The sequence below is a fragment of the Henckelia pumila genome, chromosome 4 (assembly GCF_033568475.1).
Source record: "Henckelia pumila isolate YLH828 chromosome 4, ASM3356847v2, whole genome shotgun sequence".
NCBI lineage: Eukaryota > Viridiplantae > Streptophyta > Magnoliopsida > Lamiales > Gesneriaceae > Henckelia > Henckelia pumila.
Window position 1 is genome coordinate 202,511,755 of NC_133123.1, and position 11,753 is coordinate 202,523,507.

Consider the following 11,753-nt stretch of genomic DNA (forward strand, 5'->3'; position numbering starts at 1 on the left):
ATTATTTTTTAATGAAAAGATGACGACAAAGATCAAATGAGAATAATTACTGCCCCAAGGGGGTGTCCAAGTTGGTGGAGCAGGTGAACTCTTGGCCAAAGGTCCGAAGTTCGATTCCCCCTGCCAATACTTTATTGGACTAGCATGTCACATATGGTTTACCTGACTAGCCTAGTTTGCAGGCTATTGCGTTAATCCGAGAGTTTACCCAGAGCGCACCTAAGGGTAGCTGCTGCGGGTTCCCACGTCACAAAAAAAAAAAGAGAATAATTACTAAAGATCAGAGATCATTTTGACAGTTCGAAAATAAGGACTATTTTGGAAAAAACGACAAACAAAATGAACCAAAATGAATATTAACTTAATAAATTTTATTTGTGATACACACAAGCGTGCTTCTACAATTAGTCATCAACTTTGAAACTCAGTACTTCAATTTGAAAAAATTAGTGGGAAAATAATTTATTTTCCCAAAGATTTTATCACGGATTCTGAACAAAGTTCAATATTATCTCCTGTTTTGGAAAGATACTGCTTCACTCTCTCTTTACATTTGGGCCACACGATCCGCTATGTAAATGGGCCCCCGAATGCAAATAACGGGTTCAAGTTTCAACAACCGCGCAACCTTTACTCCGCCACCAATCAAATTTCCACCGCCGTACACTGGCGCCTATCTTCATTCTCCCGTGTTTCCCTTCGAACTATTCTTTACTTCGCCATTAGCTTGATCTGAATTTTCTACATTGTCGCCTAAATGTGAAAATAAATACCAAAATTTGAAGAATCGAGGAATCGTTAAATTAAGTTTTCGATGCGTAATTCTTGATAAACCCTAATCGAGTCATGAGCAACGGGACTGCAGAATCAAATTCCACTCCGCTTTCTGGTAATATCTTTTTTTCACAAAGACTGTCTTTTTTTTTTTAGCTTTATCTTTAATTCAATCTGGCTTACTTTCTGTAAATTGGCGTATCTATATCTGGAATGAAGAAAAATTTCTCCTCGTTTCGAAATTTCGCCGTCAAATGGAGTAAAACTTATACTTTGTTGCACTTAATTGCTGAAACAACACAAAGCTAGATGAATGGGGGTGGTGGTTGTATCAAGGGTTCTGAGTGTGATTCTTGGTTCACCTCGGTTAGGTGAGGAGGCTCTTGATCAACGGGACTGTGGTATCAAATTTTATCTCCAGTTATTGTAGTTTTGTGCTAGCGGGATCTTGAAGACCATCCTTGTTTAAACTGCGCCTTTAATGCACCTTCATTACCTTCATTAAATTGGAATATTCGTTCTCAAAAAAATAAATGAATTAAAATGTTTCGATTGATGGGATTTGGGAAAATTTTCTTTCCACTTCCTGATTTAGCTATTACATGTAAAATTTCAACCGTCAAAATAACCTCAAGTTAGAAGAATAGGGGTTGTGATTCTTAATAAACCCTAATCTGGTCGGGTCAAATAGACTGTGGATCATATACCTGTTTCTGGTACTCGTATACTGAATCTTCAGGACCATTCCTTTTGTTTCAATTATTTACTTCATACTTGTGTAGTTCTTTAAACTGGAAATTTATTCTCGACAAAAATTATTCTTGTTCCATTCAAAATTGATAATTGTTTCTTGATCTTACAAGGCTGGAAGCTGAAGGATAAGGAGACACAAGACAACAGTATGTCTGATAAGTACAATGTTGAAGCTGCTGAAACTCTTGCAAATGGGGCATTGGTAAGATTGTTTGGTTGGTTATTCTGTGGGTGCATGGGTGTGTGGTTTTCCACCCACTTGAGTTTGTTTCAGATATATGGTGCGCGACTTATTGTTTTAATAATTTTCTTTAGCATCTGCCAATCTCAGAAGCGGTGCCTATATATGAGCAACTCTTGACCACATTCCCCACAGCGGTAACCCCTTTCTCCGTATGCTCATCCTCCAAGTTAGATAATATCAATTGCATGGTGAATGTTTTAAATAATGCCAGCATTATAATTTAAAATAAAATAAGTTGTATGCGTGGTCTAAGTTATGTATCGTGTTGAATGTGGAGGTAAGTGTTTGTGGGAACCCAATTCAGAAAAGATAAAATATGGATATGTGCATGCCTGATGTTTTCAGAAGAAGTTTTGTGCTGAACGTAATGTATAATTGAAAGTTCTATTCCATGAATAGCCAGATGAAAGTCTTAAAGAGGTGGGTTTATCTGATATAGTCTTTACTATATATAGTTTTTAATGCTTGACATCTTAGTTTTCTCTTTTCAACTCTCTGTTATTATTGATTTACAACCTGTAATCCCCTTTCTACTTTGAGTCTGTGATTATCGTCTGTCTGTTTCTCTATTTAGAAACAACTACCACATATCTGTGAGTTTAAACGCTTTTAGACTTGCCAAGATACTTTCTTCGTGTTGCATCGTTTATTTCAAATTATTGAGATTCTTTTTGGCACATTTGTTTTTGCCAGATAACACATTGAGTGACCAAGTTTCCTAAACTTTCTTGCAGGCAAAATTTTGGAAGCAGTTCATAGAAGCACACATGGCTGTGAATAATGATGAAGCAACCAGACAAGTTTTTAGTCGTTGCCTTCTCAATTGTTTACAAGTTTCTCTTTGGTATATATATGTTCTACTTCTCTCTATTTGATTGTTATGTGTGGCTTTGGGAGGGATCGATCAATAATAATTTTTTAGTATCTTCCTGTGATTTCACTGATTTTGTACTCATTATAGTTGTACTATTATACATTGCGCATGTTCTTATTATTGTCTCCTACATTGTTGCTGAGCTTTCATTATCTTGTTTTTAAATAGACTTGATGATAATTGATATGATTCGCAATGTCAATTTCAGGCGCTGCTACATCCGCTTCATTAAGAAGGTTAATGACAAGAGGGGAATAGAGGGTCAGGAAGAGACAAAAAAAGCATTTGATTTCATGCTTAATTATGTTGGTATGTTAAATTCCCAAAATCTTCCGGTGGTAATATTACCAGTGACCTTTTATAGAGACTTCTTATTTCATCTATAAATTTAGTAATTCATAAAGTAAAGTTCATCTATCTTCTCTAGCTCCAACTCAGTCTTTATCTGAATTCTGAACTACCTGAAGGCCATTTTTTAAACTTCGGGATGATATCAACTGATGTGTTCGTACCTCTTATTCTTGTTGTAGTGAGAATTCCTAGGTCATCCAACTTTTCTCAAGGATAAAATTTTCCTGAAATTTCCGCTAATTTGTTTGATAATACGACCTTGATGAATTGATCTCGTAAAACATTATCTGGACCTCTTTGTGCTATTATTTGATTGCAATTACATATGGAGCATTTTGGTGAAAAACTGTAAAAAAAATATTTGTTTGATATTGGTAATTACAAAATTTTGTTGGCCCTCGACCTGTTGAAAATTTTCTGTATTCCTGTGTTTATTTCCAGGATTTTCAGCTTTTAAGCCTTTCTCTGTATAAATTATCTATGAGCTTGCATCTCAATTTGTTACATTCACCATTAAACCTAGTAATTTGGCTTCCGAATTTAAGCTCAGTCTATTTGGTTCAGGAGCTGACATTGCATCTGGTCCCGTTTGGTTGGAATATCTTGCATATTTAAAATCCTTGCCGGTATGATTATTATATCTCCATGCTCAGAAGTCAAAGTACTTCATTTGCTGCCTCGTCATGCAATAAATTCTCTATCTTGTGTGCTTATTTCTATGATAATGGAGCAGGCACAAACAACTCTAGAGGAGTCGCAAAGGATGACTTTGATACGCAAGACGTACCAAAGGGCTATTGTTTTGCCTACTCATCATGTTGAACAGCTCTGGAGGGACTATGAGAGTTTTGAAAATTCAGTTAGCCGTGCCCTGGTAGAACTTAGCTTCTGACTTCAGTGTAAATGGTAGACTTACAACTTGTGATGTTTTTCTTTGTAAAAGCTCTGATCAGAAGTCAGGAACAGGAAATAAGTTGTTTGCTGCCCTTTTGGGAACTCTTCTAGTATAGTTTAAAAAGCTTACATATCATGCTGAGATAATTATAACATGGTGAAAATTTTTTTTATCATTTCTGATATTATGTAATCATATTGACAGTGACCAAATGTACACTTTGAGTCAATTTAATATATATGATGTGTTAATATTTTTAAAAATCTAAATTTAATGTGTTAGTCTGGCAACTGGCATTTTTTTAAATTGAAAAATACATACTTTAATAACAATTAAACTTGTATTTTAGATATAATATACATGTAATGGCCTTAATAATTATTTGAGGGTGATATTTTCGAAAATACTAATACACATGAGTTGTCTTAATCCAAAGTCTTTACTATTTGAGATGATAAGACTATCGTTATGATCACCACATACATTTATTTATCTTCATTAATAAGGGGTGCCCTGCCGAGAGATCAAGACAGTAATCTTCTGGATGAAATTTCTCAGCAAGTTCAAAATTTCATTTTAGCAAACTCTAGACAGAATTTTTGAAGAAAGACTGCAAGAGGTGTTTGTTAAAACGGAGTTTTACACGCATGAATATTAGGCAACCTCTAACTTTCAGAATCAGAAAATATTCTCAAGATTTTCATCATTTTTCAATGGAACGACAATCTATTTATTTTTTTAGCTTCAGTAATGGTATATTGGTATGCCATGCTTTTGCAAGTAGTTGTAAAGGGAAGTTGTTACATCTCATGGTTGAAAAATCTTGTAGGCAAAAGGGTTGTTGTCTGAATATCAACCAAAATATAACAGTGCAAAGGCTGTTTACAGGGAGCGGAAGAAGTATGTAGATGAAATTGATTGGAATATGCTTGCTGTTCCTCCTTCAGGTTCTCCCAAGGTATTATTTTGCCCCAAACATATATCATGGATGGTTTCCACCTTTGTTTCTTCTTATTAGAAAGATGATCTTGGTTACTTAAGTGGTCCTTGGTCAGTGGGCTGAGAAAAGTGCATCAAAAGGTTAAAACACTTCAGTGTGTTGGGAATGCTCATGCATATATTGATAAACTATGTATTTGTGCATGAACCGGCTGATCACATATAAATATGTTGAATTTGATAATATCTTTGGAATTTGGATTGTGATGTTCAGATTTTCAGTCTCGTCATTTTATGTTTTAAAGTTATGATTTGGTGAAACTATACACTTTTCAGGAGGAAATGCAATGGATAGCATGGAATAAGTTATTAAGCTTTGAGAAGTAAGCCAACACCTCTATTGCTGTTATGTTTGTCCCAACAAAATGGAATTATTAGGAATTATATCGTAGTGTAAATGTGAGGGATTCAAATCTATATGCAATCACCCATTAAATTTAGAAGGTTTTAGATACACTCAGGGTGCTCAGATATCATGTTTCTAATTGTTTATTCTTTTGGAATTGGCAATTGGTTTGTCGGTATTGTGGCCTCCGTAGAGGTTTTCATCTTCCCTGGATTTCTCGAACTTAGTATTTTTAAGCTGATAATTCTGAACTCTGGCTGCACCAATGGTGTGAATCCCACTAAATACTTTGCCCGATTTCAGTGTTGTTCATGCTTTGTGACATTTGCACCTTAGTATTTGGATGGGTAGCTTCCAGATATCTTTATTCTGGCAAAATGCATAGTTAATGGTTTCATTCTTTTGTTCTTGAGCATTTTGGCATGGAAGAGGTTCAAGTCTTTGATATCTATGATTTCCTATTGCCGAATCTTCTGTATATTTAGACACTTAAAGCGTGAAATTGCATATTTTTAAGACCTCTATCATTGATTTCACGTTGCACAAGAATGTACTTTTTGAATCTTTCATTGTTGTCAATTGTCCTTTTCATTGCTATTAGTGTATTGTCTTTGCAGAAATTAACTTTTGCTTGTTATATGTCATTTACTGCCTTTTGTTGCTTGGCATCATCATGTTTCTGGACAACTCAGGGTGTTGACATCATGAAAGTTAAGTTTAGTTAAACTTGTGTCAATTTGTTTACAGGGGAAACCCCCAGAGAATTGATAATGCTTCTGCAAATAAAAGAATTGCATTTGCTTTTGAGCAGGTAATCATGCTTAACCTCATTAAAGGAGGTGCTCATGTCTTCTAGCATTTTCTTTGTTTGTTAGAAATTTCACATGCTCTATACTAAATAAAACAGAAAAAGAAAGTTCTTGTGCTCTGTGGTCAGGATAAATCTCACACTCAAGCCTGCTAAATGTTTTGACTTTCTCAATTTTATTTGTTTATTACCCAATGACAAGTATGTGTTCTGATATGTGATTTGCTAGAACATCTCTGCTGCTCAAATTTTCAATCACACTACCATTCTACTGAAATGATGCATGATGATAAATGAAGAGTCTTTTATGCTTTTGATGCTTTTCATATTTGGATCCATCTGGTGATTCATGAATTATTTCATAATTTTGTCATGGATCTTGTATCACCTTCCAGAATATCACATAGCATGACTATTCTCAATGTTTCAATCTTTTCTTGATTTACCTTTTACCTGCCACTTAAGTGGATTGTGCTTTACGCCATCTGTGTTGACATCCAGTGATTATTGTGCTTTCTGATTATGGTTTTTGAATTTCAGTTTCTGTGTGCTGTAAAAAATTCATAAATTTTTTTGTAAAAAAAAATTTGTAAGTTATAGGCATAGAGAAAAGGGAAGACTACTAACTCGTTTGATTTCTAGTGCCTCATGTATTTATATCATTACCCTGATATATGGTACGAGTATGCCCAATGGCATGCAAAAAGTGGTTCCACAGACTCTGCAGTTAAAGTTTTTCAGCGCGCACTGAAGGCTCTTCCTGGTATTTCTCTCAGTTTTAAAAAAATGACATTTGTATTTTTTATTTTTAAATTGCACACGAGTCCAAGAATTGTTTTATGTTTGGTTGTACATATCTTGCAAAATTGTTTGTATGTTAGCTTGTCTCTCTTTCTTAACTACACCACTTTCTGCTATTTCTTATTCGGTATTTTTAATAGTTCATGTTTCATGGTCAGATTCAGAAATGCTGAAGTATGCTTATGCTGAGCTAGAGGAATCTCATGGAGCAATTCAGGTTTGACATATGAGACATGCATTCGCCCATTTGAAGACATTAAACTACATAATAATTGGCATTCCATTTGTTTCTTACCATTACCATGGTGCTACTGCTTTTGCAGGCTGCAAAGAAGGTTTATGAGCTCCTCCTTGGGGATGGTTTAAATGCAACAGCTTTATCACATATCCAGGCATGAGCTTCTCTTATTTCTTTTACTTCCATTCAAAAAGATGTGGAAATGGAGGAAACAATCTTCCACAACCTGTATGTGGCTGAGACATGGGCCGGTTAAAAAAACTAGACACAAAAAAGAACTGACCTTTGTTTCTTTATATTTATGATTTTGAATAATTGATCAAGTCATATCTTATCCGGTTGACTTCAGTATATGCTAGATACCAAGCGCGTGGAGTTAAAGTTTCTGTTGTATCTATATTTCAGAATATAGTTATAAATTTATGTTCCCTTTCATGTCTATCGAAAGCCTAGATATGAGCAGTGTTAGGCCGTTGCATTTCAAGCACCCCCTTAGTTGCCATCTAATTCAATTTTCATAACTGACCGCAAAGAAAATAGTCCAATTCCAGATAATTGATTATTTTGGACGATATTTTGACTTACTTGCGGTGAACGAGGTATCATTTTATCGTTACTGATTGTTTGCCAACTCCTAACTACCCGAACAAGTCTAATAATCTATCAGTGTTTTGTATTTAGTAGCTATGCTAAAATGTCAACAAATTCTACTTCGTGGATTATACAACTGACAATGTTTTGTTTTGCAGTTCATAAGATTTCTTAGAAGAACTGAAGGAGTGGAGGCAGCTCGCAAATACTTTCTGGAGGCTCGGAAATCTCCAAGTTGCAGTTACCATGTGTATGTTGCATATGCAATGATGGCCTTTTGTCTTGATAAGGACTCCAAGGTATAAATTGATTTAGTTTTTGCATTTTTATGATGTTAAAATTAATATTTTACCGTTTGTATCTTTATTAATTCCTTCGCATGCATATGAGAGTGTATTTATTTCCTGTTAACATCTCATTTCAAAGCTGGAGAAAACATGATCACTGAATAAGTTGCAATATATGCATTTCAAATTGACTTCTTGTTTTAGTAATTTTGCTACATATTTTTTGCAGGTTGCACACAATATTTTTGAAGTAGGTCTAAAACGGTTTATGCATGAGCCTGGCTATATTCTTGAGTGAGTTCTTTTTCAAAATTTACTCAGAAAGAAATTATTTTAACAGAAAACATGCTCTGTTTCAAAGAATGTCTGATGTTGTTTCTGTCTGAGTTTATGAACGTTTTGCCCCTCTTCAAGCTCAAGGAACACTATATCCCTGTTACTCATGTTATGTTGTTGAAGGCACACTTGTCAATGCGTCAAGTGGTGGTCATTTAGTTGTATATTAACAGATGCAGCAGATTCAACACAATAAGAGCACTGAAAAAACTTGAAGAAATGTCAATTTTTCATCCTATTTAACTTGTTTGAACAAAATACAGAATAAGAAAACAGAAATATATTTTGTATTCATCCAATTTCTGACCCCTTTTTGCTTTCACATTATTTGTCATAAATCATGATTGGGGCTTTTATTTTGATGGCTTTATGTTGCAGATATGCCGACTTCTTGTGCCGTTTGAACGATGATAGAAATATCCGTGCTTTGTTTGAAAGAGCATTGAGCTCGCTCCCACCGGATGAATCTGTTGAGGTTCGGACGTAAATCACAAAGTCATTATAAAAATCTAACGCTAGACTACAGCAATATGATATCCACAGCCAGATTTTTCTTTAGTTCCCCGCTCTTTTACAACCAGTAATACAATATCTTAAAGCAACCGCAGTTCATATTGGATCCCCCATCACGATTTTGGTTTTCTTTTTTGCTGTTTAATACTACAGGCCTTCAAAATGGATCGCCATGAGGCATTAGACGAAAAGAAATAGTTGTTGATCATATTTTGTCAATAAAAGGATGTTATTTTGTTTTAGGTTTGGAAACGATTTAGCCAATTTGAGCAGACGTATGGAGATCTTTCCAGCATGTTAAAGGTTATTTTATTATTGTGCATCTCTACGTTTGAAGTTCTTGTTTCATCATGTCATGTCTTTATTTTTGTTTATTGGTGGGATGATGTAATTTTGCATTTGCTCAGTGCCTTGTTTTGCTTCACAAAATATAATCAGGTTTTTTGAGACTAAAATAAAAACTGATCGTTGAATGCTTTTATGGGACTGATGAAAAAATGTGAGTTATTATGTAGCCACATATATTTGTATCTGATCCGTGCTTTCGTTTAAACTGTTATAGGTTGAACAAAGGAGGAAAGAAGCAATGTCTCGTATGGGAGAGGATGGAGAATCAGTTTTGGAGAGTTCTCTTCAAGATGTTTTATCACGTTATAGTTTTATGGATCTGTGGCCATGCTCAGCCAGAGACTTGGATCATTTAACTCGGCAAGAGGTACTTTGTGAAATCTCAATGCTTTTAATATTTACCCTCGCTCCTGTCTCAAAAGTACAGTGGAACAAATGAATTTTAATATTCAATTGCAATGGTTGAGAAAATAAGGCTATCAGATTTTTGTTCGCATGTAAAGAATGATTAGAGTTGCATTCCTTTTCTTTTAGTGGCTCTCTAAGAATATCAACAAGAAGATTGAAAATCCTGTTCCTCCTAATGGAGCTAGTTCTTCAGGTGAAGTAATTATCATACTCGTCTTGCTATTCATGGACTATCATTGCACACCTGATCTTGCTACTGCAAATGCAGATAGGAGCATTTCGGGAATTCCAAATGTTTCAAATTACTTTGGGAAGATTGTGTATCCAGATACATCAAGAATGGCGATTTATGACCCAACTCAAAGGCCGGGTAGATCCTTCTCTCATCATTATTTAGGTTAACCACTTGTAGATCTGTTTAGTACAAAAGATAGAAGCTTTAAGTGGCGATTTCCTATTTCTAGGATTCAAGTGATTCTGTGGAATCCTTCGTACATTTTCTACTAACCATTACGTTCAGAGAAGTGATTGACTTCCTGATAGTGAATCCGTATGCTTTTTTCCTCCCTCACAATAATTTTGGGCAATCTTCCCTTTGCTTTAGAATTGTATTAAAAAATACGTATAATCCACATGTAAGATTCATCTTCTCTTAGATTGTTTCAATTCCGAAATGAATAGCACTTGTGCGCTTATTTTTTGAAGAATGACCTGTAAATCGTTTATTTTTGTGGATGTTTTGTTGGAAACTTACCGTTTCAGATTTGAAAGTTGATTGGAATATTTGTTTCATTTTTCAAAAGTTAGTACTGGATTTTTTAGGCCCTGCAGCTGCCCCTATGCTTCCTGGAGTTCCAAGCATGTTACCTTTTGGTAATGAAGGAGCATTAAATCCATCGAATGGCATTATGAAAGTTTTGCCACCGGCGTTGTTGAACTTTGTCGCAAATTTGCCAGCTGTTGATGGTTTGTATCTGAACTTATCCCGTGCAACTAATGTCACTGAAGTTTATAGTCTGTTGTTGATTGATCATGAATTGTTGGTGCTTCAATTCTAGGCCCATCTCCTGATGTGGACTTTGTGATATCCATATGTTTGCAAAGCAATTTAACTTCAACAAATGCGATATCTGTGGCGCGTCCACAGTTGCAAGTTGGATCTGCTCCGAGTACCAGCAACGTATCTGGTTCAAACAATTATAAGCAGGGGGGCAGACTTTCTGGAAAAAGAAAAGCTTCTGAGAGTACGCCAATGATTTACATCATTTCATTCTTGAGAATAAAAATGGCCAAAAACAACTGACCCCAAATCTGTCTCATGTTCACAGGGCAAGAAGATGATGACACTTCCACCACACAAAGCCAACCGTTACCTAGAGATGCGTTCAAGATTCGGCAATTGCAGAAAGCTCGGGCAACTAGTTCACGAGGAGGTGGTGGATCTGCATCATATGGTGGTTCTGCATCATATGGGAGTGGCTTCTCCGGTGACCTTTCTGCAAGCTCTGGTTAATGGATACGGTAGTTGGCTTCTCGAAATTGTTGTTGTCTGTAACTTTATAGTTAGCAGCATTGCATATTCATGTAAACATTTTCTCTCGATAAAATAAGATTTTTGTTCCTCAATTACATGCTCTCATTAAATGGGAATGTGGATAGATTTTTAAAAATTAGCTTCTGGAAAGCCATGTCAATCAATTTGGGCCTTGAAAGTAGTTAATTTTATCAAATTAACATGACTTGATAAATTCCAAATTTATTCTTTGAACCTTTTTTTTTTAATTTTTTTTTTGAACTTTTATATTCCTCTTGATTTGTAATTTGAATGCTCCTTTTAATTCTCACTTTTAAATCAATCGACTTCCCATTTATTTGTCTCTACACAAAAATTTTATTGATCGTCTAACGTCAAAAGATGATGGGGGGCTAGGTTATGTTAATTTTTTATGGAAGATTTTGACAAATATAAAATAATACAAAAAGGTCTTTTTGCAAAACCAAAGTAAGAATAATTGTCAAATTATTTTAAATTATTATCTACCTGTAAAAAAAATTGCCAGCAAAAACAAAATCATAAACATAAAGCATGTGGGAAGTTAGATCTAATAACTTTGGAATAAAAATTCGTAATTTAAAATTACATGTTTTTTTTCTCTAAAATAACATTGACGATATTTTAAACTGGGA

At 34.9% G+C, this 11,753-nt stretch overlaps 1 protein-coding gene across 1 annotated transcript; it reads left to right on the forward strand.

Moving 5' to 3' along the window:
• Positions 1-594: 594 nt before the first annotated feature.
• On the forward strand, positions 595-11,261 carry LOC140864208 (cleavage stimulation factor subunit 77). The gene is made up of 23 exons (XM_073268214.1): positions 595-889; positions 1,638-1,729; positions 1,843-1,905; positions 2,506-2,615; positions 2,854-2,954; positions 3,561-3,622; positions 3,730-3,870; positions 4,721-4,849; positions 5,167-5,213; positions 5,984-6,047; positions 6,687-6,807; positions 7,004-7,062; positions 7,169-7,237; positions 7,833-7,973; positions 8,191-8,255; positions 8,676-8,772; positions 9,054-9,113; positions 9,373-9,525; positions 9,693-9,759; positions 9,835-9,936; positions 10,389-10,532; positions 10,625-10,810; positions 10,895-11,261. The coding sequence occupies exons 1-23, from the start codon at positions 847-849 to the stop codon at positions 11,077-11,079; spliced, it is 2,301 nt and encodes a 766-aa protein (XP_073124315.1). The 5' UTR covers positions 595-846; the 3' UTR covers positions 11,080-11,261.
• The last annotated feature ends 492 nt before the right edge of the window (positions 11,262-11,753 follow it).